This window comes from Prionailurus viverrinus, chromosome A3 (genome assembly GCF_022837055.1).
Source record: "Prionailurus viverrinus isolate Anna chromosome A3, UM_Priviv_1.0, whole genome shotgun sequence".
Lineage (NCBI taxonomy): Eukaryota > Metazoa > Chordata > Mammalia > Carnivora > Felidae > Prionailurus > Prionailurus viverrinus.
The window spans coordinates 52,219,823-52,245,443 of record NC_062563.1 but is presented as its reverse complement, the minus strand read 5'-3'; the positions used below and the strand labels follow the sequence as shown (position 1 = coordinate 52,245,443).

The 25,621-nt window shown below is 36.5% G+C and overlaps 1 protein-coding gene across 3 annotated transcripts in view; it reads left to right on the top strand.

Moving 5' to 3' along the window:
- LOC125161834 (E3 SUMO-protein ligase RanBP2) overlaps positions 1 to 25,621 on the top strand; it is an 82,505-nt gene that overhangs the window by 31,320 nt on the left and 25,564 nt on the right. For all 3 annotated transcript variants that reach the window (XM_047852007.1, XM_047852006.1, XM_047852008.1), the window contains 15 exons: positions 1,238 to 1,468; positions 1,809 to 1,954; positions 4,053 to 4,245; positions 8,537 to 8,624; positions 10,938 to 11,147; positions 12,772 to 12,953; positions 13,041 to 13,216; positions 13,416 to 13,539; positions 14,447 to 14,608; positions 14,878 to 15,015; positions 15,095 to 15,241; positions 17,214 to 17,393; positions 17,477 to 17,560; positions 21,601 to 21,736; positions 25,074 to 25,168. In XM_047852007.1, coding sequence (XP_047707963.1) covers positions 1,238 to 1,468; positions 1,809 to 1,954; positions 4,053 to 4,245; positions 8,537 to 8,624; positions 10,938 to 11,147; positions 12,772 to 12,953; positions 13,041 to 13,216; positions 13,416 to 13,539; positions 14,447 to 14,608; positions 14,878 to 15,015; positions 15,095 to 15,241; positions 17,214 to 17,393; positions 17,477 to 17,560; positions 21,601 to 21,736; positions 25,074 to 25,168 — 2,292 coding nt within the window. The remainder of the gene's footprint in view (positions 1 to 1,237; positions 1,469 to 1,808; positions 1,955 to 4,052; positions 4,246 to 8,536; positions 8,625 to 10,937; positions 11,148 to 12,771; positions 12,954 to 13,040; positions 13,217 to 13,415; positions 13,540 to 14,446; positions 14,609 to 14,877; positions 15,016 to 15,094; positions 15,242 to 17,213; positions 17,394 to 17,476; positions 17,561 to 21,600; positions 21,737 to 25,073; positions 25,169 to 25,621) is intronic.

The following is a 25,621-nucleotide window of genomic DNA, read 5'->3' as shown; positions in this document are numbered from 1 at the left end:
TTTGTTCTAGGCATTACCGGTTTGGAGTCTCGAGGTTATGAAAGTCAGTTAGCCTGGTTGTGATTTCCCCAAATTCCCAAATGTCCTGTCCCCTATTTCTCAACTGTTAGTATATAAGGCTCAAAGGAAGCAGATAGTAGGGTTCTTCTAAGGAAAGGTAGAGGGAATTAATTGAGGGCATCGTGAGCAAGCAGTGATTATGAATATTAGGGATTATGGCATTTTAGTTTGACAGAGAAGGAAAATATGTGTTTTGTAGAAAATTAAAACTTGGTGATATCAGTGTATTGAAGACAGCTTTCTTTCCATGTGGTAGAGACAAATATATGTGGCAGTGAGGGTATGTGTGCCCACAGTGAGGTGAAAGAATAAGAGGGGTATAGGTGATCTAACCAGTGTGACCAAAATACAGACTTTGAAGACCCAAGTCAGTGCTCAATGGATGGCTGAGGCTGGAGTGTAGAGCAAAGCCATGGAGATGAGGTAATTAAAGAACCGAGTAGCCAGGCTATTGTATATCTTTGCTCATCTTTCAATTGCGGATACTAGTTGGCTATTAGGAATGGAGGAAGAGTGTTGTATTCCAGCTGCTCATGAGGAATGAGTGGAAGAATTAGATAGCATGTCCTTTGGAAGACAGGATTATAAACGTGGGGGGGGGGGATATATGATTTGGAGGTGAGTAGGTCACTAACTGTACCTCCTCTACTTGTATATAGGCTAACAGAGAAAAGGCTACCATGGCAGAGAAGTAATGGAGGTTATCTCAAGGTAATACTCCATTTAGTTAAGGCTAGATGGTGAGGACTCTGAGAAGATAGCAGAACAATAGAAGCTTTAAAGTGGGAGCAGAGTGGATAGGGGATTGAGTCAGATTATGGAGGTGCAGAACAGTTAGAGGATAAGGACCTTGGTATGAGGATTGACAGGAAAGCTAGGCTTCTAGTGGTGACTGGGATGTACAGGGATGTGGGGCAATAGTCCTGGCCATCTGTGAGGTTTATGTGGGCAACCATTGCTATTATGTAATCCCAGATGTTTCTCTCCACCTAAGTTTCTTGAGGTTTAGCTTCTGGCTGGGAGCAGCTTTCTTCCATGAGAGTTGGGATATATAGGATGGTACTAGTTGTGATAATTTACTAAAGCCATACACAGTGGAATGGTGTTCATAGGAACCATGATGTGCTTAAACGTGCACAGGCATTTCTCTAAATCATTGATTTTTTTTTTTTAATAGGAACAGCTTTTAGATTGCAAAGGTGAAGATGGATGGAATAAACTTTTTGATTTGATTCAGTCAGAACTTTATGCAAGACCTGATGATGTCTATGTAAACATCCGACTAGTAGAGCTATATCGCTCAAATAAAAGATTGAAGGATGCTGTGGCCCACTGCCATGAGGCAGAGAAAAACATAACTTTGCGTTCAAGTTTACAATGGAATTCATGTGTTGTACAGACCCTTAAGGTAGGTAAAAACTCTTGGGTCACTATGCTTCTATGTAGATAATTACTATACATTCTTTTGTATTTTAGCGGTGCTCTCTGAGACTTAAATTTCTTCCATTTATGTATAGCAACTCAAATGAAATTTTTACTAGGATGATTTCAGTTTTATAATGGGTAGATTGGAGAGATAAATGCAATAAATATATATGCTTTTGGTGTTTTCATAGGTTGATGTAAAAATCAGTGGTTTAATGAATATAAGGATGGGGAAAAGCATTGATAGACGTAAAACTAGACATAAAACTAATTTTACAGTGCTTGGTAAAGCTTTGTAATTGAGTGTTTTTTCTACAAAACAGGAATATATGGAATCTTCACAGTGTTTGGAGTCTGATAAAAGTAGCTGGCAAAGTGCCAATAAAGATCTACTTCTGGCCTATGCTAACCTTATGCTTCTTACGCTCTCTACCAGAGATGTGCAAGAAAGTAGAGAATTATTGGAAAGGTATGTCGACTTAAGGAAAGTACTTTGGTGTCAATTGTAGATTTTCTTTTTGTAGTGATTCAGTTCACTGGTCTAACCATCTTTACTGGGTCACTATTTCTATAAAATACCCAGGGGTGATAGTTAATACCATAACTCTCTTATGTCTTTTTGGGGGATATTATAATTGGTTTTGTATGACTTTGATTTTTTAGAGAACTGTGTTACTGTACAGACTTGATTACATTATTATAGTTATGTATCCAATTTTGGCATGCTTAGTAGTCCTGCAAATGAATGTTCTGCTATTTCATATTTTATTTCAAAAATGATATATAATCTTGAGTGAAAATCAAAATAGACTTCCATCTGTCAGATGTTTTAGTAGAAGCATTTAGTATCCCCAACATTTCAGAAAACTTTTAATGTTTTTGCTTAGAAACAAGATAACTAAAATATAATGTATGATTTTTCTGTTTTCCTAAATTTTGATTCTCAGGATCATATCTCCATTTATTAAAATAAATTTCATTGAACAAAAACATCACTTGGATTTGTATGAGAATGTTAGTTGAGAGCAGGGGTTGACCAGAGCTTCTAAGCCAGATATGGCTCACTGCCTGGTTTTGTAAATATGCTTTTATTGGAACACAGCTGTGCCTCTTGTTATGTATTATCTGTGGCTGCCTACATATGGCAGTGTTGGAGTTGAGCAGCTGTGACAGAGATTATATGCCTGCACAGCCATATTAGTATGTGGCCCTTTATAGAAGTAGTGTGTCAGTCTCTGGTATAGATTGTGCATTTGCTTGAAAAGTAGTTTTTGTTCCCCATCTGATGTTAGGGGATACAGTAATTTCTTGAAGAATTTCTTAGTGTTCTAAGTGGCGAGTAAGGGTGGTATCCAAAACACTTCAACTTTCAGATTATTTTAGAAAATATTTAGGATGTTTTCTTTTATATGGGTTATATACTCAAACATTTTTGATCACCTTAGAACATGAGGGTGGAAAAGACAATTTCTTAGTAGTACTATAAATAATTTAAATTTGGGGCACTTGGGTGGCTCAGTCAGTTAAGCATCTGGCTCTTGGTTTTGGCTCTGGTCATGATCTCAGGATTCATGGGTCGAGCCTCACATTGGGCTTCACACTGACAGTGCAGAACCTACTTGGGACTCTCTCTCTCTCTCTGCCCCTTAACCCTCCAAAATAAATGAAACTTAAAAAAATAATTTGAACTTCATGGATACCCTGAAAGGGTCTTGAGAAACCAGGGGGTTCCTGGAACTTACTTGTTATAACCTATTTAGAAATCATGCTTCACATTTCTATCAAGTGTTGCTTTTCTTACAAAGTGAGGATGCTGAGGGCCATTTGAATTTAGAAGCACTAATTAGTACATTTACAAATAATAGAAATTCAATTTAAGCCTGTAGTTATCCCAAATATCTTATCAGTTATTTACTTATAATTTGAAAATGGCATGTCTAATTTGAGAAATTCCACCTTTGAATTAAATAGTGAAACCATATGATCTAGGAGAAACTGGAAAATATTTTAGTTTTCCAGTTTTGTGCTGGTCAGTTATGGAACATACACCATGGACAGTAATCTTATCTTTTTTTTTTTTTTTTTAAGTTTATTTATTTGTTTTGAGAGAGGCAGAGACAGCACAAGTGGGGGAAGGGCAGAGAGAGGGGGAGAATCCCAAGCAGGCTCTGCACTGTCAGCATGGAATCTGATGCGGGGTTTGAACCTATGAAACTGTGAGATCATGACCTGAGCTGAAACCAAGAGTCAGATGCTTAACCAGCTGAGCCACCCAGGTGCCTCAGTAATCTTATCTTCTGATTTGTAGCTTTTCTGTGATTGGAGGGCTGGAAATAACTGTTTGGAATAAGATATTCTCGAGGCTAAGCTTGAAGTATAGAAAGTATGTTGAATAAAAACAAACACTAGATGATTCATGATTTATAAAATAGAGAAAGGATTATTAGTTTGAATGTGAAAGATGAAGCTTGAAATAAATTCCTTTGTTAATTTTTAATTAAGTCATGAAACCGTAATTATTCACAATGCAATAGGTTTAATACCTGTTTAATAATTTAATATTACAGTTTTGATAGTGCTCTTCAGTCTGTGAAATCTTGTGTGGGTGGAAATGATGAACTCTCAACTACTTTCTTAGAAGTAAAAGGGCATTTCTACATGCATGCTGGTTCTCTGCTTTTGAAGATGGGTCAGCATAGTGATCTGCAATGGCGAGCTCTCTCTGAACTGGCTGCATTGTGCTATCTTATAGCGTTTCAGGTAAGCTTTTCCTAGTTTTGGGTGTAGTTGACATTTCACTGAGACTCTGTTGTATTTTACATGGAGATGTGTCCTGGTATATATTGAAAATATGAATAAATCTGTAGAATTGAAGTCGAAATAGTTTATTTGAAAGGTGAAAAATAAGAATATTTATACAGTATTGGTGAGGTGAAACAGGTATGTTGATGCATTGCTGGTGGCAGTCTGTATTGCTTGACTTACTGGAAGACCACTTTGAAGAGTTTGATCTTTTTACTCTGCCATTTCTGGGAACCTGTAATAAGGAAATAATCTCAAATATGGATAAAATTTGATTCAAAAAGATGTGCATGCATAACTTGGACAGAAACTTAAGTAAATTTTGGGTATGGTTACATAAGCTGTGATAGAAGAATGTGTTTAACATGTTAATTGAAACACATAATGTATGTAATACGTATATAACATTGGTGATATTATCTACAGTATATAACAGTATCTCTTCATCTTTGGAAATGTAATTCCTTTCTTTATACATAGAACATGAAATGAACGGGGTGCCTGGGTGGCTTAGTCAGTTGGGGCGTCCGACTTCGGCTCAGGTCATGATCTCACCGTCCGTGTGTTTGAGCCCTGCATTGGGCTCTGGGCCGACAGCTCGGAGCCTGGAGCATGCTTCGTATTCTGTGTCTCCCTCTCTCTCTGCCCCTCCCCCACTCAAGCCTTCTCTTGGTGTCTCTCAAAAATAAATAAAAATTTAAAAAAAATTTTTTTAAAGAATATGACATGAAGGAAAGATGCCAAAATGTGAACCATTATGATGATGAGATGCTGGCCATTAACCCTTCCCCAATCCATTTTTGTAGTTTTAATGTTTTCTTTAGTTAGCTAATATTCTGAAATGAAAAGAAATAAGCAGTCTGCCCCAAAATGCAAAGGGCCTGGCTTATAAGAATAATTGTTAGTTTTAGTGAACTATCTTTTGCTTGAGGGAAAGAAAAAAGGATTCATTGTACTTTTAGGGAAGCTTCCTCCTTCTAGTTCATATTATATAGATCTTTTTTTAAACACTGTTGATACTCATCCCATGATGTTAAGTGCTCCTGTTTGCTCAGCAGAAGCATTTAGGTTCATCAAGAATACATGTATTAGTGAAAATAGAGTGAAGCTAATGAAGTTGCTAATTTATGTAGGCACTAAAAGGTTCTTACGATTAATATTATTAAAGAATCTTCAAAGAAGTGAGTTATTTTTAATGGAAACGGGACTCTTAATTTTTTAAATATATATTTTTAAGTTAATGCGGTCAACTGTTTTAAACTTTGACCCTTTTTAGTAGTAAAAACTAAATTTCCTTCTTTTTTTATTATTTTTTTTTCTTTTTTTTTTTTTAATTTTTTTTTTCAACGTTTATTTATTTTTGGGACAGAGAGAGACAGAGCATGAACGGGGGAGGGGCAGAGAGAGAGGGAGACACAGAATCGGAAACAGGCTCCAGGCTCTGAGCCATCAGCCTAGAGCCTGACGCGGGGCTTGAACTCACAGACCGCGAGATCGTGACCTGGCTGAAGTCGGACGCTTAACCGACTGCGCCACCCAGGCGCCCCTTATTATTTTTTTTAAAGTTTATTTTGAGAGAGAGGGAGAGAGAGGCAGGGAGGGGAAGAGAGAGAGAATCCCAAGCAGGCTTCACGGTGTCAGTGCAGAGCCCAGTGCCAGGCATGAACTTGCAAACCATGAGATCATGACCTGAGCTGAAATCAAGAGTCAGATGCTTAACTGACTGAGCCACCTGGGTGCCTCTCAATTTCCTTCTTAAACCATTCACTCAAATCTTTCCTACAAGACAAAGACTATTATCAGTATCTTGAATATTTAGAAGTTTTTCTGCATATGTAAGCATAAAACACACCCTTTACTTTTTTTTTTTCTTTTAATGTTTATTTTTTGAGAAAGAGAGCATGAGGAGGGGAGGCGCAGAGAGAGGGAGACACAGAATCCGAAGCAGGCTCCAGGCTCTGAGTTGTCAGCACAAGATCCCTACGTGGGGCTCGAACCCATGAACCACAGATCATGACCTGAGTTGAAGTCAGGTGCTTAACTGACTGAGCTATCCAGGCGCCCCTTCTTTCTTTACTTTTAAAACTGTTTTGCCTCAGTGAAGGTGTGCTTTATCTACTGTCTAACATTTTGCTTTTTTCACTGTTTTTCCATTGTCTCATTTCAGCATATAGACGTCCACTTCAGTACTTCTCTTTTACCTACTACACATTTCCATTGAATGGATAAATAATGGAAACCTCTTAGATGCTTGAATTTTATATTACCATGTGTTGTAAAGCTTAATTATCAAATGATTATAAGCATACAGAGGAAGTGTAGACTGGCATAGGAGTGCTTAAGGAATCCTGTCAGGCTAGCATTTTTAATGGTAGGATTTTCAGACTCTTGATCAAGGGAATGTTGTGGTTTTAGTAAGTGTATCTGCGTTTCAGGTAGGCATTACACAGTCTTTCTTGAAACTGTTTAATTTCAGATGAGGATATGTTGGCTTGGGATGACATGACTGGGTGGATTGATAACTAATTAGTCACAAATGATAGCTGTAAAAGGGGCCAGTTTTATGAATTGAGGTCAGTTTGAAAGCAAAATGAATTATATCACATTTTGTTTTTCATTTTGTGTGCTCTTCAACATCTTCAGAAACAGTTTGCCATCATGTTTAGAAAACTTATGGATAAAAGCCTAAGTCTAACTAATGTTTCTAAAATTCAAAATAAGAAGATTTTAGATTCAAGGAATATATTTTGAAAAATTAATGTCTTTGGAAAAGTGATTGTATTCATACGGTTTAAAACTCTAGTGGTGTATAAGAGTATACCGTGAGAATTCCTTTCTACTTCTGTTCTTTCAGTCATTTTTTCTCTTCCCTGGGGGAACTAATAATACTCATTTCTTGTGAGTTCTTCAAGAAATGTTTTGTGCATATATAAGCAAATAGACACTGCCCCACTCCTACTTCCCTTAAAAAGTTACAGATAGATACATTCTGTACATTTTTATTTCCTTTGCTTTTTACTTTTTAAAACATTTTTTAATGTTTATTTTTGAGGAGGGGGAGGGGCAGAGAGAGGTAGACACAGAATCCAAAGTAGGCTCCAGGCTCCAAGCTGTCAGCACAGAGCCTGACTCGGGGCTCAAACTCACAAACTGTGAGATCATGACCTGAGCTGAAGCCAGACACTCAACCGACTGAGCCACCCAAGGTGCCCCTCCTTTGCTTATTTTAATGAAATATGTGTTGGTGGTATTTCCATGTTGGTATAGAAAACATAGCATGAGTATTGCATCCTCATTTGTTTTGATATGGTTGCATATCATTCCATTCTATGAAGGTACTGTAATTTTGGGTTTTTTTTTTTAAACAGTTCCCTAAAACCAAGTCATTAGGTTACTTTTACTTTCTTGCTATGCTATTTCAAATAATTCTTTAATGAATAACTTGTGGTATTTCACATGTGAAAATTTATGGGTAAAATAAATTCTTGAAAGAAGAATCAAAGTGTATTTATGCATTTATAATTTGTAGGGCTTTTGCCAAATTTCCAACTTCACAGAAGTTGCACCAGACCACTACCAATTAAGAAAGTCATTGAAATTTAAAAGCAGTTACTCTAACCACTCATGTATTCCTTTTAAAGGGCTATCTCTAGTAAGTGCCTGTTGTCTGTGACTGAATATTTTCAGTGATTGAACATTCACTACTTTTCAAGATAGCCCATTGCATTTTTGATAGTTTGGGTCTTAGTGCTTCCTTATGTGTAGCAAAAGTATTTTTCAGCCTGCTACCCATTGGTGTTTTTCTTTTGGTACTATTTAAAAACATTGAACTCATTTGTGAATGATTTTCTTAATATCTGAAGGGAACTATTGTATTTTCTTCATCATTTTTTCAGCTCTTCATAGGACACAGCTTGGAGTCCCTTTTCCTCTCTTGGCTGTACCACTTTATCCCAGTGGTGTCCCATATTATCCATGCTCTTTGAAAGCGTACTGTCTGTAGTGTGGCATTTGAAGGCGCTTTTATAGTAGAAAGTAATTTCTTGGGCGTTAATCTTTGTAGACAGCTTTTATATATTAACTAAATCCTTGATTTCCCAGTTTATTCAGTTGAAAAACTGCAACTCCTACTCAGTTTAACCATTGGTTAATTGTTCATCATCAAAAAAGTGCAGTGTAACAGAAAGGAACATATTACTGTTAGAAATATGGGTATCATTAAATTAAGACTTGATTTTAAAATTATCAGGTTCCAAGACCAAAGATTAAATTAATAAAAGGAGAAGTTGGACAAAATCTACTGGAAATGATGGCCTATGATCGTCTGAGCCAGTCAGGTAATGGTAACGTTTAATTAGTTTTATTTTAAAAAGAAAAAGAAATTTCTCTGTTAGAGTACACCTTATGATAATCCTGTCTGTTTAGGAGGTACTTTGCATAATCATTTCTCTTTGCCATCTTGGATGAGGGCGAAAGAGAACTAGAAGTGTCTCCTTCAGGAGGTAACAAATGTTTGATTATTGTTTGCTTCTGGATGGAGAAACTCTTTTTTTTTTTTAATTTTTTTTTTTTTTAAACATTTACTTATTTTTAAGACAGAGACAGAGCATGAACAGGGGAGGGTCAGAGAGAGAGGGAGACACAGAATCGGAAACAGGCTCCAGGCTCTGAGCTGTCAGCACAGAGCCCGACGCGGGGCTCGAACTCACAGACCGTGAGATCATGACCTGAGCCGAAGTCTGACGCTTAACCAACTGAGCCACCCAGGCGCCCCTGGAGAAACTCTTTAATCCCACCTTTATCTAGCTGCTAGAGCCTCCATTTGATATTTTAATGAGCTTCTTGAACTAAGAATAATTACTGATTTGCCAGCCATTTAACATCAGTAGTTTCTAAGATACTGCTGTGGAGGATATAAAGGTGAAGTAATGGATCTCTTAAGGAACTGACCACATAGTAAAGAAAATAAAAGATATATACTTACATACTGTTAGGCTTTTAGAATTTGTAAATTTATTTCCACTTTTGACTATTTGGGATGGATCTTAAAGGTCTATTACATATTATCTGGTTTTGCTGAGGCAGAAACTTCAAGATGTTCATATGGCCAGTGAATCAAGCAATGAGCTGAAGAAGCATAATACTTTATATAAGAAGCAATTTTGATATAAAATTGAATGAACTTTGTAAAGAGCAAGTAGTAGTATTAAATTAAAGTTACTATAAGTTTTGTCTGTAGTTAGGCTGTTGGTCAAAGTTTATATTGCTCCTCTATCCCATAGCTTGCTTTTTTGTGAGAGGTGGACTTTCAGTCCTTAAAGAAGTAACTTTGTATTTTCTTCTTATGTCTCCTGTCTGCCTTGCAAGGCTGTCATAGATGCTTTTGCAGGATTACAGTTAGTAAAATGAACTGTATTTTAATGTCTTTGATCTGGGCATTCCTGAATCTGTCTCTGCAAATTTTTGGAGAGATAAGTCTGGTGGTAACCAAACCTGACTGACTAGCAGAATTATTTCAAGGAGTGGTGTTTTTTTTCTTTTTTTAAACAGCTTAATTGAGAGTAAATTCACATAACTATATAATTTATATAAATGTACGACCCAGTGGTTTTTAGTATGTTCACAGAATTGTGCACCCATCACCACAATTTTAGAACATCTTCATCACCTTGCAAAGAAACGTCATACCCATTAGTAGTCACTTCCCATTTTCCCCCAAACCCTTTAGTCCTGGACACCCATTCATATTCTGTCTCTTTAGATTTCCTTATTCTGGGCATTTTTATATAAATTGAACTGTACACTGTGTGGTCTTTTGTGACTGACGCTTCTTCCACTTACCATAGTGTTTTCAAGGTGCATCCATGTTACAGCAGGTACGAGAACTTTATCTAAGGAGTGTTTTAAAAATAGATTCCTTACCCCAAACCTGTGGAATCAGTCTCTGGGAGTGTGGCCTGGAAATAATTATTTTTTGTTTATGTTTTTGTTTTTGTTTATATATCTATCTATCTATATATATAGATATATATATATTTATTTATTTTTATGTTTATTTTTGAAGGATTGAGAGACAGAGCATGAGTGGGGGAGGAGCAGAGAGAGAGGAGGCACAGACTCTGAAGCAGGCTCCAGGCTCTGAGCTGTCAGCACAGAGCCCCCATTAAGGGCTCAAACTCACAAACTGTGAGATCATGACCTGAGCCAAAGTCAGACGCTTAACTGACTGAGCCACCCATGCGCCCCTGGAAATAATTGTTTTTTAAAAGCTTTTTCAAGGATGAGTCTTACCAGCTAGGTTTAGAAATTGGTGTATCAGATCAGAGAATTTGAGCTTGGCTCTGTTCTCCTTTGGCCACTTAAATGACACATTTTCCATCTAAAATGTAAATACTTTAAATACTTTTGGCGTTTTTCACATACTCTCCTCTTTCCTTTCATTCTGGCATGTAGATATAGTTAACTGTTAAATTTGTAATCTGTGTCCATTTTTTGCTTAAGAACCCTTTTTGTTCTGTTGTGGTTGCTGCGTTGGAGGGTTAGCTCTGAGGTAGTCATGTTTTTTTCTCCTTAGGGTATATGCATGAAACTATTGAGAGATACAAATAAGAACAGTCTTTTTTAATTGATGGTAATAATTTGTTTTTCAGGACACATGCTGCTAAACTTAAGTCGTGACAAGCAAGATTTTTTAAAAGAGGTTGTAGAATCCTTTGCCAATAAAAGTGGGCAGTCTGCTTTGTATGATGCTCTGTTTTGTAATCAGTCACCTAAGGATAGATCTTTCCTTGGTAAAGATGATATTGGAAACATTGCTGTGCAAGCACCAGAGCCTGATGATTTGGCTAGATATGATGTTGGTAAGTTGTTATCTTTTAAAGTAAACATTTTGTATTTTAATCCTTTTATTTTAGAAGAACAAAAGCAGAAAGAAATAAATTGCTCATAATCTCATTACTCAAAATAATGACTTAATATTTTCCTGTATTCCTTTGAGGTTTTTGGTGGTGTAGGCAGGTATGAGGGGTTGGTAATGGTGGCATGTTTTTCTTCTATACTTTAAAAAATTTTTTAAAATGTTTATTCATTTTTGAGAGAGAGAGACAGAGCAGGAGCCAGGGAGGGGCAGAGAGAGAGGGAGACACAGAATTCGAAGCAGGCTTCAGGCTCTGAGCTGTCACCACAGAGCCCGATGTGAAGCTCGAACTCACAAGCCATGAGACCATGACCTGAGCTGAAGTTGGATGCTTAACCAACTAAGCCAGGTGCCCCATGTTTTTCCTCTAAATAGTTGTTTATAGTGTACATATGATTATTTTCACTCATGAATTCCCTCCCTGTTTATCTGTTTTGGTAAATGCCACTTTTAATGCCAGTACAATCTGTTGTATGAATTAGCCATAATTTTCAGGCCAGTTTTTTATTGTTCAGTATCTAGGATGTTTTCAGTTTGTTCACTGTTAATATATCTCCATTTCACATTTTCCCATAGAGTTGCCTAAAGACAGAATCACCGGGGTAAAGTTGATGAATTTTAAATCTCTTGCAAATTGCCGTATTGACAGAAGAGTTGTACCTCTTTATGCTTCCAAAAGCTCATAACTTTTTCAGTATTAAATTTCTTGTAGAAGAGGGGTGCCTGGGTGTCTCAGTCAGTTAAGGGTCCAACTTCAACTCAGGTCATGATCTCACAGTTTGTGGGTTCAAGCCCCATGTCAGACTGTGTGCTGACAGCTCACAGCCTGGAACCTGCTTTGGATTCTGTGTCTCCCTCTCTCTCAGCTCCTCCCTCGCTTGCGTTCTGTCTCTGTCTCTCAAAAATGAATAAACATGAAACAATTTTTTTTTTTAGTTTCTTGTAGAAGAAAAGATCTCTTTACTATTCCAAGGGATTAATGTAGTGGTATCCCATTGTTTTAATGACTCTTTTTTTTTTTTTTAATTTTTTTTTAATGTTTATTTATTTTTGAGACAGAGAGACAGAGCATGAACAGGGGAGGGTCAGAGAGAGAGGGAGACACAGAATCTGAAACAGGCTCCGGGCTCTGAGCGGTCAGCACAGAGCCCGACGCGGGGCTTGAACTCACGGACCGCGAGATCATGACCTGAGCCGAAGTCGGACGCTTAACCGACTGAGCCACCCAGGTGCCCCTAATGACTCTTTACTGAAAGGAAAATCCATTGTTTCAGGATTTTTTACTGGGTGGCTTTTGTCACTACAGTGTTTCATTGAGTTCTGGTGAGTACCTTTTTTCCCTTAGATGGAATTGAAAAGAGCTTTCTTCATAACTATTGTTATTAAAATTCCTAGACAAAAAGTGTGAATATCCTTAGTAAGAAAATGAGACTCTGCTTATCATAGAATTTGCCCCTGTTCATGTAGAAAAAATTTCTAAAATTAAGATACATTTGTTATAAGTAATTGGCGAAACTGATGGCACAAGCAAAATTTCCAAAACCTCAGTCCAGTTTTTTCTCTTTCAGGTGCCATTAGAGCACATAATGGTAGTCTTCAGCACCTTACCTGGCTTGGCTTACAGTGGAATTCACTGCCCACCTTACCTGCAATTCGAAAATGGCTAAAGCAGCTGTTTCATCATTTGCCCCAGGAAACTTCAAGGCTTGAAACAAATGCACCCGAATCAATATGTGTTTTAGATCTTGAAGTAAGCAAAGATTTTAACAAATTAAATATTTTGTGTTTTGTTTAATTTTTTGCCTAATTTAAATTGATTTTTCTTTAAATAAACCAGGTATTTCTACTTGGGGTGATATATACCAGCCACTTACAAATAAAGGAGAAGTATAATTCTCACCATAGCTTCTATCAGCCTCTATGCTTGCCACTTCCTGTGTGTAAGCAGCTTTGTACAGAAAGACAAAAATGTTGGTGGGATGCAGTTTGTAATCTAATTCACAGAAAAGCAATGTAAGTAGTAAAATAAAAATATTCCTTTAACTTACTGCCTAAGTTTTTAACTTAAAAACCTATTTAGTTTAAAAACTTATTGCCTAGGTATCTAACTCTCATGTGAAGATTGAGTTTAATTCTCATGTGATGATTAACATACATGTAAGTTTTGAAATTCACGTTTCTAAATCAGTTTTATTAAATAAAACTTTTTTAGACCTGGAACCTCAGCAAAATTGCGACTTGTTGTTCAGCATGACATAAACACTCTAAGGGGCCAGGAAAAACATGGCCTTCAGCCTGCCCTGCTTATACATTGGGCAAGATGCCTTCAGAAAACGGTGAGTTAGTTAAAGTGTAAGCATTTTTAAGAACATTATGTAATGTTTAAAAATAATAAACTTTTCACTGAGTCTTTTAGTTCAAAGAAACAGTATCAGCTTGTTCCTGTTATGCTAGGTGAAGTGTATTTTTTTAATCTTGCCACGAAATAGTTAACAGTTTACATGTAAGTACTTGGAACAGTGCCTGGCACAGTAAATGTTACATAAATATTAACTGTTCTTATTATTAGTTAATAATTATGTTAATGATAATGATTATCCAGCCTGAAATTTTTTTTTTACATACCAGTAGCAGAAGGCTTTGTAGGTTAAGACCAATACAGATCTTTGTAAATATTTGAAATCTGTTTTGTGGCAAGGTTAGTTGTAGATGTTTAACTCTGTGACTAAACTGTGACACTTACAGAATGGTTGATTTGGGCTATGTAAAATGGCAGCTTTTAAAGTTTATTTATTTTGAGAGAGAGCGTGCATGAGCAGGGGAGGGACAGAGAGAGTGTGCAAGAGAGAATTGCGAGCATGCTCTGTACTGCCAGCACAGAACCTGATGCTGGGTAGAACCCACATCATGAGATCATGACCTGAGCCTGAGATCATGACCTGAGCCTGAGTCGGATGGTTAACTGATTGAGCCAGCCAGATGGCCCTAAAATGGCAACTTTAAAAGAATAGATTGGGCTGCCTCATTAGGTAGTATCATTGAAAGTGTTTAAAAGTTGGGTCTAGAATGATCACTGGTATCAAGATGGTTGGTTATTCCAACATTTAGAGAGTGAGGCATATGACTTTTGAGATTCTTTTTGCCTTGATTTGAAATTTTAACCACTTGTTTAGACCATTTATAAAGGAATTTTTAGATTCTGTTATTTGTGTTCCTTAGGTTGTGTGCTTCTTTCTATTTTAGGGCAGTGGTCTTAATTCTTTTTATGATCAACGGGAATACATAGGCAGAAGTGTTCATTATTGGAAGAAGGTTTTGCCAATGTTGAAGACAATCAAAAAGAAGAGCAGTATTCCTGAACCTACAGACCCTTTGTTTAGACATTTTCATAGTGCAGACATTCAGGTAATGGAGGATCCCTTTGTGAATGAACTGGAGATGTGGATTTCTAGTTTATAAACAAAGAAATGGAGGTATAAATTGCTTAAATTAATTGCCTGGCTACTTGATCCTTGTCTTGTTTTCAAAATCCATTATCTGTTGCAAAACATGGCAGAAAAGAGGGCTGAGCTGTTAATTTCATTAGAAATTATTGTGTAAAATCTTTGGGGAATCACTTGGGTTTGATATTCTGGAGAGAGGCAGTTGGACTAAAAATTACTAAATGTGTTTAGGCATCTGAAGTTGGTGAATACGAGGAAGAAGCAAACATAACATTTGCTATATTGGATGTAGTTAATGGAAATATAGAAGATGCTATCACTGCTTTTGAATCTATAAAAAACGTTGTTTCTTACTGGAATCTTGCACTGGTAAGTAGATGGTGGTAGGTGAGTTAACAGTGTTTTGTGTTAAAAACCTAATTTTTTCATAAGAGCATTCTTTGGATAGATTTTTCACAGAAGAGCAGAAGACATCGAAAATGATGCCCTTTCTCCTGAAGAACAAGAAGAATGCAAAAATTATCTGAGAAAGACCAGGGACTACCTAATAAAGATTTTAGATGACAGTGATTCCAATCTTTCAGTGACCAGGAAGGTAAGCTTCACGCTGTTTGTACTTTCTTACTATTGATAACTGGTTAATAAGTGTTTTATGCTTTGCTTTTATATATATATTAAAAAAATTTTTTTTACTGGTTTTATTTTTTACTTTTTAAAATTTACATCCAAAATAGCATATAGTGCAACAATGATTTCAGGAGTAGATTCCTTAGTGCCTCTTACCCATTTAGCCCATCCCCCCCCCCCCCCCCCCGGCCCCTCCAGTAACCCTCTGTTTGTTCTCCACATTTAAGAGTCTCTTCTGTTTTGTCTCCCTCCCTGTTTTTATATTCTTTTTTTTTTTTTTTTTCAACGTTTTATTTTATTTTTGGGACAGAGAGAGACAGAGCATGAACGGGGGAGGGGCACAGAGAGAGGGAGACACAGAATCAGAAACAGGCTCCAGGCTCTGAGCCATCAGCCCAGAGCCCGACGCGGGGCTCGAACTCACGGACCGGGAGATCGTGACCTGGCTGAAGTCGGACGCTTAACCGACTGCGCCACCCAGGCACCCCCTTGTTTTTATATTCTTTTTGTTTCCCTTCCTTTATGTTCATCTGTTCTGTGTCTTAAAGTCCTTGTATGAGTGAAGTCGTATGATATTCGTCTTTCTCTGACTAATTTCACTTAGTATAATACCTTCCAGTTCCATCCATATAGTTGCAAATGACAAGATTTCATTCTTTCTGATTGCCGAGTAATACTCCATTGTATATATGTACACCACATCGTCTTTATCCATTCATCCGTCGATGAACATTTGGGCTCTTTCCATACTTTGGCTATTTGCTGCTATAAACATGGGGGTGCATGTGTCCCTTAGAAACAGCACACCTGTATCCCTTGGATAAATGCCTGGTAGTGCAATTGCTGGGTCATAGGGTAGTTCTATTTTTAGTTTTTTGAGGAACCTCCATACTGTTTTCCAGAGTGACTGCACCAGTTTGCATTCCCATTAATTTTTTTTTTTTAACGTTTATTTATTTTTTGAGAGACAGCGACAGAGTGAGTGGGGGAGGGGCAGAGAGAGAGGGAGACACAGAATCTGAAGCAGGCCCCAGGCTCTGAGCTGTCAGAGCCCGACGTGGAGCTTGAACTCATGAACCGCGGGATCATTACCTGAGTCGAAGATGGCCACTTAACCAACTGAGCCACCCAGGCACCCCTGGTTTTATATTTTGATAATTTCAGAAATACTCAGTAATATACCTATTATTAATGCACAGAACAGTGTGTGTGTAAATGTTCAATTAGCATTGCTCTATCTTAGGTGTGGTGTTTTTTAAACTTGGGAACCTAGCTTTTTATTCTTAACAAAAATACTTGTTAGGGAATAAAAGATTTCTAAGGCAGAACATTTATTTTTGTTACCTTGGCAATGTACTCAAAGTAAATATTGCAGCCTAATGCTTTGCTGTTAATGAATTTTGCAGTTAAACATTTCACTGAAATCAGAAATAGTTGCTGACACTTTTCAGATTATTTCTCCTCCTCTTTACCATTTGCTGTGAACTGTCTTTTTTTTCTTTTCTTTTTTTTTTAACTATCAGCAGTTTTAGACTGTCATGATGTTATTAACTTTAGTTGTACTCAACTTTCCAAGTATTTTGTTGATTAATTCATGTTGCTGCTCTTAAATTAGGATTGATATTGTCTGGTGCATTCTAGCACCTGTGTTTCTCTCCCCATTCACAATCAATAAAAATCAGTAGCTTATTTTGTTCATGTGGGAAATCTTCCTAAGTTAACATTTCTCTACCATTATTATGGCTAATAGCAGGGGTAGATATATCATACACTTTAGAATCAGAAGACTTTAGATTACACAGCAGTTTCACCTATGTTCCTATGCAGAGTGGTTATTATACAAGAGCGAGAAAATAGAAGCACATCCGTAAGATATAATCTTTGTATTTGTTTCAGAGTTGTTTATTTTTGCAAACTTGATTCATGCCTTTTGTTTTTAGTTGCCTGTGCCGCTGGAGTCTGTAAAAGAGATGCTTAACTCAGTCATGCAGGAACTTGATGATTATAGTGAAGGAGGCCTGCTTTATAAAAATGGTTCTTCTCGAAATGTAGATTCAGAAGTAAAACATTCTACACCATCTCCCACCAAATATTCTTTATCACCAAGTAAAAGTTACAAGGTAAGTACAAAGAAATGAATTATTCCATTGCAGAATATATTTCTATTATAAATGTTTTAAATATTATTTTGTTACTTTTTTAGTATTCTCCCAAAACACCACCTCGATGGGCAGAAGATCAGAATTCTTTATTGAAAATGATCTGCCAGCAAGTAGAGGCCATTAAGGTAGATCACTTAATATCTCTAAACTGTGTCTCTTCTGTTCCAAGATTTCTTCCTTCACCACTCCCTCACATCTTTGTAAAGCCATTCAAAATGACCCTTTGCCATGCTACAATAGAGTTATGCATATTGTTTTGCATACGTCTACCTTGACACTTAACCATATTTTTCCTGTTTTTAATAATAATTTTTTTAATTTAATTTTTTAAACTTTAATTCTAGTGTAGTTAACATAGCATTTATATTAGTTTCAGGTGTATAATACAGTAATTCAGTAATTCCATATATTACTCAGTGCTTATTAAGATAAATATATTCTTAATTCCTGTTACCTATTTCACCCATTTCCCCCCCATTCATCTCCCCTCTGGTAACGGACTATCTGTTCTCTATAGTTGAGTCTGTGTTTTTGGTTTGTTTCTTTGTTTTTAAAATTTTATTTCTTATTTTTTAAAATTTACATGGTGCAACAATGATTTCAGGAGTAGATTCCTTAGTGCCCCTTACCCATTTAGCCCATCCCCCCCTCCCACAGCCCCTCCCATAACCCTCAGTTTGTTCTCCATATTTATGAGTCTCTTCTGTTTTGTCCCCCTACCTGTTTTTATATTATTTTTGTTTCCCTTCCCTTATGTTCATCTGTTTTGTCTCTTAAAGTCCTCAAATGAGTGAAGTCATATGACTTTTGTCTTTTTCTAATTTCACTTAGCATAATACCCTCCAGTTCCATCCATGTAGTTGCAAATGGCAAGATTTCATTCTTTTGATTGCCAAGTAATACTCCATTGCGTGTGTGTGTGTGTGTGTGTGTGTTTGTGTGTGTGTGTGTGTGTGTGTACATATACATATATATATCACCTCTTCTTTATCCATTCATCCATCGATGGACATTTGGGCTCTTTCCATACTTTGGCTATTGTTGATAGTGCTGCTTATAAACATGGGGGTGCATGTGTCCGTTAGAAACAGCACACCTGTATCCCGTGGATAAATGCCTAGTAGTGCAATTGCTGGGTCGTAGGATAGTTCTATTTTTAGTTTTTTGAGGAACCTCCATACTGTTTTCCAGAGTGGCTGCACCAGCTTGCATTCCCATTTCTTTGTTTTGTTTCTTAAATTCCACATATGTGTGAAATCGTCTGGTGTTTGCCCTTTTCTGGCTTAGTTTGTTTAGCATTATACTCTCCAGATCCATCCATGTTGTTGCAAATGGCAAAGTTTTCTTCTTTTTTATGGCTGAGTAATATTCCGCAGTGTATATGTGTATGTGTATGCATACACATATACTACATCTTCTTTATCCTTTGATCTATCATTGGATACTTGGGTTCCTTCCATAATTTTGCTGTTGTAAATAATGTTATAGTATATATAGGAGTGCATATATCCCTTTGAATTCATGTCTTTATATTCTTGGTAAATACCCAGTAGTGTGAATACTGGAACATATGGTAATTGTATTTTTAATTTTTTGAGGGACCTCCATTCTGTCTTCCACAATGACTGCACAAATTTGCATTCCTGCCAACATTGTGTGAAGGTTCCTTTTTCTCCACATCCTTGCCAACACTTAACTGTTTCTTGTGTTTTTGATTTTAGCCATTCTGACAGGTGGGGTGATATCTCGTTGTGGCTTTGATTTATATTTCCCTGATGATGATTGATGTTGAGCATCTTGTCATGTGTCTTTTGGCCTTAACCATATTTTTGAAATTACTTGTTTCTGCTTCCTCACCAGGTGTGAATTCTTCCAAGGGAAAGACTCTTTTATCCAAAACATAGCAGCATTCCTGATGTAGAGGTGGTTCCCAAGTGATTGAATTGAACTAGTAAAACTAATTATACTTTGGTCTAGTTCATTTCTCAGACTGGTTGTGTGTGTCATATTTTATAGCTAGGTATTGGTCTACGTTTCAGAGAGTCTATCTTTTTAATCCTGTCGAATGAATTGGACTTAATTATGTAAGGAAATGCTTATTTATTCATGATTTTATTTTAGCTGTATGAGAGTAACCTTAACTGTAAGGCTCAGAGGAGCTTTATTTACTTCTTTGGAATTGGAACTATAAGTAGGTTGTTTCATGCTCATTGGGCAAGAATTAAATTGGTCATACTTTTAAAGTTACAGCAAAGAGATCCTGATACGTGTTCAGTTATTACAGTGCTATCAGCAATGTGTGAGACTTAACAAAAATACTGTTTGGAAGGGAAAAAAATTTCGAATTTGCACAGAGATTTTGTATGCTAATTTTATATAATCATGGCCTATTTTGATATTCTGTACAGTCTTTTCTTACCTTAAATGGGTTTCAGGCACCCAGCATTGTATTCTGTGGCAGTGTAGTGGAGAGCATTACTCTATGTTCTTGAAAAGCTGGGTTCTAGTAGTAACTCTGCCACTAATTAATGCTCTTGACCCAAGCAGTTCTTTTCTGTTTGCTTGGCTTCTCATCTGTAAAGTGAGAATTGTTGAAACCAGTTATTAGCACATTTTCTAGTTGTTTGAATTTTAAAAATTATGATTATAGTATAATTGCATGTTCAAAACTACAGTCCAGATACCAGTAGAGACTACTAAATTTTTCCAGGTGATTCTATCAGTTTCTTATTTTTGGATGTGCAGCATCTGGGCTAATAAACATGGTAGATAGTTGGATGGGGAAAATTTTATTTAACTTGAAAGTTTGAGATATTTTTTATCTCAATATATATGGCTTTGGGAAATATCTATTGGAAAACACTTGTAGAAGAAGAAAGCAGACATCCTGGATCTGTGACCTCACTTATAACTGGTCAGATACCTGGGCCTATATACAAATATTTGATACTGTTTTTAAGAAAGTGGCCTGTTGGGGTGCCTGGGTGGCTCAGTCAGTTGAGTGTCCAACTTGGACTTAGGTCATGATCTCACAGTTCATGAGTTCAAGCCCCGCATCGGGCTCTGTGTTGACGGTGTGGAGCCTGGAGCCTGCTTTGGATTCTTTGTCTCCCTCTCTCTCTGCCCCTCCTTGGCTTGTGTGCGGTCTCTCTCACTCAAAAATAAACGTCAAAAAAAAAAAAAAAAGTGACCTGTCGACTGATACCACTGTAGTTTCTTTGGAAAAGGAATAGTTTCTTGATAAGTACCTGTTTTGAAAGGGACATTTTGTAGCTTGGGGTTGTGGAGGGTGTCATTTAGTTGTCTATAAACAGCGGTTTGATAACCAGCTACATAGCTATTATTAGAAAGCAGTGTGTCTGGTGTTTTGTCTAGGCAGCAGGGTGGTATTATGAAAACATTTTTGGAATAAAATCTGGTTTGAATTCAGCTGCTGTTTTCTGTGTCTTTTTTCTCCCCCTCATTTTAAGAAGTGAGTTAATATTGCTTATTTGTATAAGGATTGAGAACTTAAGTACAGTGCCTGGTCTATATTATTGTATGTATATAATATATTCTGAAAAGATATCAGTTGTTTTCCCTTTCCTAGTGGATCATTAGAGCATCAGCCTTGAAGGATTTGTAGTGTTTTGTTACATCAGATGTGCGTAAGCAGAAAGCTAGTGGTGGGAGGTAATTTGGAAAATTGAGTAGCCCAGATGGACTGGAGAGGAAAGCATTGTGGAAAGGAGGCGGTGGAAGGACGGTTGGGACAGTACTTCTGAGGACCAAGAATATCAGAGAAGTGTAATTTATAGGTACTTGTATTTTTGAACAAGGAAGTGTCTTGGCTAGAACTCAACTTTAGAAAGATTAATTTAGGTAAGTGTGGAAAGGAAATGGAGATGAGGCCATCTAGGAGGTTATCAGTTGTTTAGGTGATAGCTAACTCTAACTAACCTCGAATGCATTAGGTAATGGTACTAAGGAATGAAAGAATGGGAACAAATAAGTTTTAACAAATTAAGGATGATTTTCTTAAATCAGTACCTGGTACTCAGATCTTACTGGAATATAAAAACTCTAAAAAAGCATCATCGGGTATTTACATTTAAAATATGTGTTTGCTCTAGCACTGTTTCTGGCATGATAAAATTGCTTACGGTTGTTTTCTTTCTTCCAACAGAAAGAAATGCAGGAGTTGAAACTAAATAGCAGTAACTCAGGGTCCCCTCATCGTTGGCCTACAGAGAATTATGGACCAGATTCAGTGCCTGATGGATATCAGGGATCACAGACTTTTCATGGGGCTCCACTAACAGGTTAGTTGGCAACTGGATAATTCCAGTTTTTAGTAAAATCACTGTACTTCCCCCTCCTTTACATAGATAACTTGTGAACTCACCTTGTCTATATACATTTGTTTATATACATGTTTATATATGTCTGCTTATATGTTTCTTAAGCTGTGTATGATATTACTGAGATTTTTCATAACTCCAAGTAGAAACAAAGCAAGCTTTCTTTGATCCTGTGTATATAAAGACTGAAAGAACCCCTCCATACATACCTCAGAGAAGCTGAGACTGAGATAGAACAATTTCTTATAATTGGGAAATGTTACCTGATGTTGTTGTGCATTAAGAGATGGCTAATTAAAACCTCTTCAGGAATTACTTTGATGATATACTTAGATGTATGACATTCATAGGAAATCTTGTTTATTTTGAAATACAGTGGTTGGTTATACAAAGGAAGGAGGGGGAGCTGGACCATATTGGAATTTGAAGTTGTGGTCTCTAGAACTGACCTCTTGAGCCATTTTGTGTGTTTCAAATGTGGAGATGAAACTTTGCCTCACATGATTATGTGAGCATTTGTATATGTGTGGATATTAGGCATTTACTTTAGAGTATTTAGTAAACAATGAACCAAGGGTGTTCCTGTGGGTTGTCTGTGTGCAAAAGTGCTTTGCGCATGTAATTTTATTTAATCATAGTAACCAGAATGGTAGCTACCATTATGAATCCTATTTTTATAGTTGAGGAAGTGGGTTTAGAAAGGTTAGGCAATTTATCCATTATTGTACAGCTAGTTATTGGTAGAGCCAGAGTTTAAACTTCAGTGGTCTCACTTTAAAGCCACTCACCAGTATGATTATGTTGCCCACAGACCACCAGAAATGATAAAAATGTTTTTTTTTAAATGAGATAGATTCTGAAATGGTAATAGTACCCTCCCCCCCATTGTTTTTTAACCAGGGATGATTTAGAATAGTGTGTTCCAGTTTAGATGAGCACATTTATGTGATGGTCCATAGGGCCATATTGAAGGCAGCCTCACTGTCCTCGTGTGACAGTGTCTTCTAAATGCAGGAAAAATAATAGGAAGGAAATCTTTGTAAAGTCACACTTACTAAATGTCACAAGTCATAGGTAAATACATGAGATGTCAAGAGTTCAAACACTGCTCACTTAAAAACCTTGTGCACTGTATAGAGCCTTGCATAGAGAAGATAAGTAAACTGGCTAGCCTTTTCTAGGGCTTTTTGAGTGCTGTGTGGAATTGATCATTTAGCAGCTTTTGAGTCACAATTTCCATTTCTTCTATGTACAGACATAAAAGGTCTTCTGGTTGTTAAACATAACATTCACATTGTCTCATTTTATTCTTGCAATTACCCTATGAAATGTGTAGAAGCAGCACATCCTCATTTTACAATTGAGAAAAATGGAGACCCCAAACACCTCATTGACAAGGTCACAAAGCAGTTTTGTGGCCCTACAAGGTGGAGAGCTCAAGTCCCCCATTTGCCGTTCCTGTGTGTATAGATTTTGTTTTTCTTAATAACAGTAAAAATATACCAAGATAGTTCTTGTCTTTTTAAATAAGATAATTAAAAAAGAGTGATTAATAAGCTTATAGGAAATGAAGTACTGAACTGTGTAAATAAACTAAAAACTAACTGTACCACAAAGAGTGCTATTAACATTTTGGAGCATTTCCTTCTGGTTCTTTCTCTTTGTTTACATAAAGAATTTTTAGTGATATTTTTATCATTATTGTCTTATATGTAGATGAGTAATCTGTTTTTTAAATATTAGAGTTCTGAGCATTTTTCTTAAATATTTTTTGAAAATACTGTTAATGAATACAAGGTATCCCATCATGTGGAAGTACTACAAATTTTATTTCTTTATTATTTCCAGTTTGCTGTTAGAAATAATGCTGTGAACACATTCTTAGGATTGTTAGGGTATTTAAAAAATACTTCTGTGTTGGGAAATTGCCTTCTGGAAAAGCTATGCCAGTTTATACTGTTATCACCAATATCTGATAGTGCCTACCTCATTGCATTCTTGCTTAGTGTTAATTATTACCAGTTTCTAAAAACCACCAATTTTTAAAACAAAAATGTTTTCATTTTTTTAATACTGGGCATGTTCAACACTTTATAATCTTTTATATTTCCTGAATTATCTGTTTGTTTGGTGCTTTTTTTCTACTAGATTATTTTTAGTAGGTTTATAAGAACTTTATTTGTTCACTATTAAGAGTCACTAGTTACTGATAAAGTCACTAGTTAAATTTCAGACTTTGTGATTCTTGGGTCATATCCATCAACTTGTTCTGTGTTCTGTTTCTTTTTTCTCCCCCAGAGTGTTTCCAAAATAACCATCTTTACCAGGCAGTCCATTAGTTTTCCAAATTCAAACGAGCTTCTTTAGCAATTTTTACTGTTCTAATCCCTATAAAGAGAAGATAAATAGACTGGCTAGTCTTTTTCAGGTCTTTTTCAGGGCTTTCTAGAATCAGTTGTTTAGCACCTCTTGGATCACGATTTCCATTTCTTCCATGTCAAGGCATAAATGGTCTTTAGGTTTTGTTCTCTGATAAAACTTTCATAAAACAGATCAAACAAATGATTGTGGTGGCTTTGCCATGAACATGAATGTCTTCTAGGTGTTGGTTTCCTGATGAAACTCGTACAAAACAGGTGGAGCAAATAGTTTGGACATCAGCATGAGTGTCAGTCATGATGTGCCTTTTTTTTTTTTTTTTTTTTTTTTTTTTTTTTTTTTTTAAGCAAAGGAACACATTTTGTGTTACTTGTGAGATTCTTTCCATGAATTTATCAGGTGATTTTTGACTGGAACATTTTCAGCTTCAGTTTATAAAATGCAGCCTTGTCATTCTGCATATTTTTAAGTCTCACTTTAAAAATGTGGCCCTGGGGCCATCAGATGTATATTTTAGTTCCTTAAATCCTTCCTGTGACTAGTGTGTTCCCAATATTTCTGATGTTGAACGTAGACTGTGCTTTCATATCCTACCAATCTTCCTTAGAAAACGGATCAAACACTTTCTTCTTGGCTCCTTTTTTGGTGCTTGTTGTGAGGGGCTTGTTCTTGTTGACCACTGTGGTGCTGCTCTCTTATTCCTCATGTGTCATATTTAGGGGTTTTTCCTAGTTTGTCATTTGGTATTCTTTATGGTATATTTTGATGTATAGAAATTTTTAAAAATCTATAGTTAAATCTTTCTTTGATTTCTATTGCTTTTGTAATTTATAGTTCTTGCCTAGGTAGTCTTAACTATAGTATAGACTTTTTTAACTGTTTTCTTTCTTTTCTTTTCTTTTTTTTTTTTTTTTTTTAGTTGCAACTACTGGCCCTTCAGTATATTATAGTCAGTCACCAGCATATAATTCCCAGTATCTTCTCAGACCAGCAGCTAATGTTACTCCCACAAAGGTAACAAAGGAATAATTTATACATTTATAAATATCTCCTTTTTAATTGTTCAGGCTTCCTTCAAAGAAATTCAAGAAGTAGTTCAGCATTAAAACTTATATGTCCCATAAGATACAGATATTTTAAATTTCTCTCCAGATACAGAATTTATGCTTCCTACTCATCTTATTTTTATGTTACAATGAGTGTGAACATTTACAATATTTTCTAAATGGGGTGGTGGTGGTGGTGGTGGTAGTGGTAGTGGTGATGGTGGTGGTGGTGGTGATGATGGGTCCTTCATCATTTTGTTTTGGCGGAAATAGGACTAGAATGGCCTTGCTGAACCACTATGTGGTAAGTATTTCAGGCCTAAAGTGGCTATGTAGGTGTCGATTAACACCCAGTATTACAACCATAGTTGAATTATAAAGCTTTGAAGACAGATGGCTTGGGTGCATTTAGACCTTGGCT